The 6,000-nt window shown below is 43.3% G+C and overlaps 1 protein-coding gene across 3 annotated transcripts in view; it reads left to right on the top strand.

Annotated features, from left to right (window-relative positions):
• The window catches only part of SQOR (sulfide quinone oxidoreductase), a 50,426-nt gene extending 44,987 nt beyond the window's left edge, over positions 1 to 5,439 (top strand). For all 3 annotated transcript variants that reach the window (XM_080808947.1, XM_080808948.1, XM_080808949.1), the window contains exons 8-10: positions 3,286 to 3,353; positions 3,648 to 3,826; positions 5,120 to 5,439. In XM_080808947.1, the coding sequence (XP_080665073.1) occupies positions 3,286 to 3,353; positions 3,648 to 3,826; positions 5,120 to 5,177 (305 nt within the window). In that variant the 3' untranslated portion in view covers positions 5,178 to 5,439. The remainder of the gene's footprint in view (positions 1 to 3,285; positions 3,354 to 3,647; positions 3,827 to 5,119) is intronic.
• Positions 5,440 to 6,000: the final 561 nt, after the last annotated feature.

Below are 6,000 nucleotides of genomic sequence, written 5' to 3' on the forward strand. Positions count from 1 at the left end.
TTCTTTAATTTATATTTATGTTGTTTCCAGTCAATTTGCATTTCAAACAGCGTGAATGTTTTCATTCATTCATGTTAAATGCATATATATATATATATATATATATATATATATATATATGTCACTGCACATTTTAGCGATGAAATGACTATAGTCCCAGTGTTCCCTAAGTGGATCCACATTGCTCAGTAGATTCCCTTCCCCGGGTGTCCTGAGTAGCCCTAGCAAGGCTTCCACTTGTTCCATAACCCATCCTTGGCTTACTTGCCACCCAGCCAGGTGTCGAACCTCATTCCAGACCACTGTGCTACTCTGAGTGAGACCCCATGTTGCCACATTGAATCTAGCTTCCCCGTCGCTCAGGCCTCTTTCTCTGAAGATTGTCCCTTCATTACCCACACCACAGTCAAGACTGGGATGTGATATTTATCAAAAGTTAACAGAAGGTTTGGGAATAACAGAAGGGGATTATAATACAGGGAAAACCTACAACTCACATACACTTTCATGCTCACACACCTTAAACCTGGATATCAGATACTTCACAGTGTGACTGCTTCCTGGGTCCCAGCCTCTCTGCAGGTGGTACCTGCTGGGCCCTGTTTCTCCTCATCTGGTGGCCTGATGCCCTGGTGCAGAGGCCTCCTTGGGTCTTCTCAGTAAAGATTCCAAACTCTTTGTGGCCTTCAAAGGGGAACAAAGTTTTCCAAAATGGAAATAGGATCTTTAGATATGTTAAAACAATGAGGACAGCCAGTTTATATATTAGAGAGAGAAAGAGAGAGAGAGAGAGAGAGAGCAAGCAGGGGGAGGGGCAGAGGGAGAGAGAGAACGTCAAGCAAACTCCTCACTGAGCACAGAGTGTGACACGGGGCTCCATCTCACGACCTTGAGATCATCACCTGAGCTGAAATCAAGAGTCAGATGCTTGGGGCACATGGGTGGCTCATTTGCTAAGCATCTGCCTTTGGCTCAGGTCATGATCCCAGGGTCCTGGGATCAACCCCCACATTGGGCTCCCTGCTCTGTGGAGAGCCTGTTTATCCCTCTTCCTCTGCCTGCCCACCCCCCGCCATGCTTGCTATCTCTCTCAAATAAATAAATAAAATCTTAAAAAAAAAAAAAGATTCAGATGCTTAACCGATTGATCCACCCAGACACCCCAGCCAGTTTATATTTTTAAGCAGAATTATTTACTCCTCATTTTTTTGAACTTCCACATTTTGGAAAAACATTTATTTCTCTTTTGATTTGGGCATCAGCAAACTATACTCTGCTGGACAGATGCAATGTGCTGCCTGTTTTTGTAGGAATGATTTCTGTCGTTTATCATTTATAATCAGTTTGATGATGGGGGTACTGAGGGTAAGAAAAAGAATTCCATTCTTCTCACTAGTAGACCTGTATTACAAAAAAATATTTTTATATTTTGGATGTTGTTAATAATTTTTGTCTTGTTTTCTCTTGTTATATAATATCTTTGATATTTGCCTCTTGTCCTCTGGGCCCACAAGGTGTAAAGTTTTTCTTTATTGTATTTTTTTAGAGAAGGAGTGGGGGACAGAGGGAGAGGGAGAGAGAAAATCCTAAGCAGGCTCCATGCCCAGCATGGAGCCCGATGAGGGGGCTCCATCTCAAGACCCTGAGATCATGACCTGAGCCAAAATCAAGAGTTGGACACTTAACCGACTGAGCCACACAGGCACCCCTATAAAATTCTCCTTTACAGAAAAAGTTTGTTGACTCCTGACTTTGGGGATTGCAAAACAACTGCTTTAATGAACATTTTACAGCATAAACATAACCCATCTTTCCTCAAAAGTAAATCTAGTTTTCTACCTCTAGAGACACAAACTGCCTTATATTTTTATTTTTTTAAGATTTTATTTGTTTATTTGACAGAGATCACAAGTAGGCAGAGAGGCAGGCAGAGAGACAGAGGGGGAAGGAGGCTCCCCACGGAGCAGACAGCCCGATGTGGGGCTTGATCCCAGGACCCTGGCATCATGACTGAGCCGAAGGCAGAGGCTTTAACCCACTGAGCCACCCAGGTGCCCCTGCCTTATATTTTTAAAAGGGCAGCTTGATTATTCAGCATTGAACACAGACTGGGATTAGAGGATATTAAGAAATTATTACTAGTATTTCAGGTGTAAAAATGCTATTGTGTTTATACCTTAAAAGTTCCTCATTTTGGGGCGCCTGGGTGGCTCAGTTGGTTAAGCCACTGCATTCAGCTCGGGTCATGATCCCAGAGTCCTGGGATTGAGTCCCATATCCAGCTTCCCCACTTGGCGGGGAGCCTGCTTCTTTCTCCCTCTCCCTCTACCTGCCGCTTCCCCTGCTTGTGCTCTCTCGCTCTCACTGTCAAATAAATAAATAAAATCTTTTATTTTTTATTTTTTTAGATTTTATTTATTTATTTATTTGACAGACGGAGATCACAAGTAGGCAGAGAGGCAGGCAGAGAGAAAGGGGGGAGCAGGCTCCCTGCTGAGCAGAGAGCCCAATGCGGGGCTCAATCCCAGGACTCTGAGATCATGACTTGAGCCGAAGGCAGAGGCTTAAACCACTGAGCCACGCAGGTGCCCCAATAAATAAAATCTTTTAAAAAAATAATAAAATTTCCTCATTTTTCAGAGATATACACAGAAATATTTATGGGTGAATTGATATGATTGTTTGCTCTGAAAATACTCTAGAAAAAAAACAGTAGCATCTGATAGGATAGATGAAATAAGAATGGTAGAGTTTGAATATTTTCATAATAGAACAGGCAGTCTCCCATTCTTGCCATCAAAAACCAAAAACATCCGTCTGCCTGTCTGACTGTCTGCATCTGGTCCAGCCTCTGCCAGGGCATTCCAGGACAAAGGAAAACTCACTGTTTGGCCCAATTGAATATATCTGAGGCCGTCTGAACAAGGACAGAGGGACATCTGAATAGGCTAGGGGATTCTGAACACAGAGGCCAAGTTGACAACCATTGGCCCCTAGGAGAAGGGGAACTGGGTTTGGGGTAGGGCCATTGTTACACTTCTTTTGTTCAGATAGGACTGGCTCTTGAGTTTCAAACTTACAGAGGCGTCTGTGTGGGCCTTTGATGTATTAAAGAACCCCTTTTGGTAGCCAGAACTTTGAGTGGTAAGGTGAGCCATGTTCCAGTTAAAAATCTAGAGGGATAGGGAATAGAGGCTTCTTAACTTGTTGGTATTTATCTGCAACTTAGTTTTCTTAGAAAACCTAGATGCTTATATTTTTCTGACTTTTCCATTTCTCTCCTAGCTGCCCAGTCAGGAATACTTGACAGAACAATTTCTCTGATTATGAAGAATCAAAAACCAATGAAAAAGGTTTGTATGCCTTATAAGAAGCGCTAGCTCAATTAACATCTCTTCTGTGTGAAAGCAGTGTTTTCCCACAATTCTGCCACTTTCTTAATTGGTTTCTTTCAAACGGGCACTTTAATTTTTGCCTTTAGTATGTATTTTTGTTAGATAATTTACATTTTTCACTGTACAAAAAATGAAAATACACAAAAAAGGAAGAAAAATTGTCACTCTCTAGAGTAAATAATATATTCTCAAGTATTTCTGTCATACCATGAAAAAAGTCACTTTCCAACTTGGTCTCACATGCAAATTTAGTACGATGGCTACACCTCGTGTCCACTGGTGACTGGCTACAACCGTGTGATTCTTGCGGAGTTCGACTACAATGCTCAGCCGCTGGAAACCTTCCCGTTTGACCAGAGCAGAGAACGACTTACCATGTACCTCATGAAGGCTGACCTGATGCCTTTCCTCTATTGGAATATGATGCTGAGGTAAGGTCATCATTTAGGGTAGAGACACACCTCACCGACTTGTGCAGGGTGGTTGTTTCAAGGAGGACTTCAAGCTGTAGGAGCCATCAGGACCCAGAGCAGAACTGGAAGATGGCGTCTGCTTTGTTGTGTTTTCTCATGGATGAGTGATGGCGGCCTAGGGTCTGCTCACCTCAGACATACTTGGTGGGAAAGAGGCCGCTCTGGGCGAAAGAAAGGAATCATTCCACATCTGCCAGCCACAGGGGGAGGCAGCCTCTTCCCTTCTACATTAGTGGCAGTGACCGAATCTTCTGTTTTCCATGCCCTCTCTCTCTCTTGGTGCTAGATTAATAGTAATAATAGTAGTAGTAGTAGTAGTAAATCACTTCATGTGTCAAATACAGTTTCATCTGCCACCTTTGGTTTTTATTGTATTCCAGGAAAAAGAAAACCTAGTGATTAAGAGCATAGCTTTGGAGTCAGACTTGTGTCTGAGTCCTGCTTCTTCCATTCACTAGCTGAGTGTCCTAGGGCAAGTTGCTTAAACACTCTGTTTAAGTTTCTTTATGTTTTCTTTTTTATGTTTAAGTTTCTTATCTACAAAATGAAAGGAACATTGCCTACCTCACAGGATGAGGATTAATGAGATGACACATAGACGGCTACATAGTAGGCATTCAGTAAATAAATAGGATAATAAAAATTAATAGTTCTTCTTTGTCCCAAAAGTGACAATCTCATTTCACTTGTCTAAACCCTTAAGAGATGGTTAAATCAGGATATGTACACCAGTGGTTTTCAACCAGGGGTGATTTTGCCCCTGAGGCGACATTTGGCAATATTGGGAGACGTATTTGATTGTCACAACTGGAGGGGATGCTTAGGAGCATCTAGTGAGCAAAAGCCAGAGATGTTGCTAAACATCCTAAAATGCACAAGACAGTCCCATAGCAAAGAAATATCTGGTCCAAAATGTCAGCAGGGCCAAGGCTGAGAAACCCTGACCTATACTTAATTTACGAGCAAACGAGCGTAGAGAGGATTGCAGTTCGCCTGAAGCAAAGACTTCATACCAGTTTGCTGAATTGAGTCTGCGTGTCGAGGCTCACACAGCAAGTCTGTGTTAAAGCCAGGATCCAAAGTAGGTTGTCCCCTCCTGGTCATGGGATCTTTCTACTTCACTAGACAAACGTTGCTTTCCGTGCGGAGAAGCGTGCTTCCGGAGCAACCTGGCCTCCCTTTCAACTTCCTGCTGCTGAAGTCTCCCTTATCTTTTCTGATGCAAATAATCTTCTCCATCATTTCTTCCAGGGGTTACTGGGGAGGACCAGCTTTTCTGAGGAAGGTGTTCCATCTGGGTATGAGTTAAGGAGGGCTCAACCCTTGCTCTCCTTGGATGACTTCTGAACCCAAATCACAGTCGCTGATTGACCAAGAGCAGCAGGAAGAACTTAAAACCTAACCCTGTGCAAAGACTTAAATTGCTGGATCATGGTGACCAAATGCCTCCCTTTTCAGTGCCTCTGGATAGCCACCATCTGGTCTGCCCCGGATGAGTTTGATTCTTTGGAAATATTCAAATGAGAGGATAGATTTCTATTTTTTAAATAAAAGCTTGCCATTGATTGAGATACCGTGAGACAATTTTATCTTGACTGGTGGAATGAAAAGTTACAGCCGTTGGGAGCCAGAGTTGGTGGCGGAAGCTTACCTGTTGCCTACTTATAAGTGTCCCACGGACAGCTGGCACAATTTCCCCAGAGCCTGTTTGGATTCAAAGAAAAGTCACTCCAGGGAAAATACTATTTCAAACGCTGTGTGTGAGACAGCTCTGAATACATGTTGCGTAGACCTCCTCTTCGGGGGCCTGGTGGCTGCTGCCCGTTAGATCTTTACAACCATTCAGAGTTCAAACCTGAACGGTTACCTAGTTTAGGTAACAATGTTACTTACCTAGGACTGCTAAGTCTTTCTGATCTCCTGGAGTTCTGCTGATGACTGGAGAAACTCCTCAGGCTCTCAGTCATTCATTCAACAAATATATACCGAACACACACTACCTACCACGCATGATTTTGGCCCGGGAGACGCAGTGGTGAACCAGACAGAGTGTGCTCTGCCCAGACTTCTGAGGTTTATGGGATAGTTTCCTCCTCCTTTTCCTGGGATGTGGGGGGGCTTGCTGGTTGAAG

This window comes from Martes martes (assembly GCF_963455335.1).
Source record: "Martes martes genome assembly, chromosome: 7".
NCBI lineage: Eukaryota > Metazoa > Chordata > Mammalia > Carnivora > Mustelidae > Martes > Martes martes.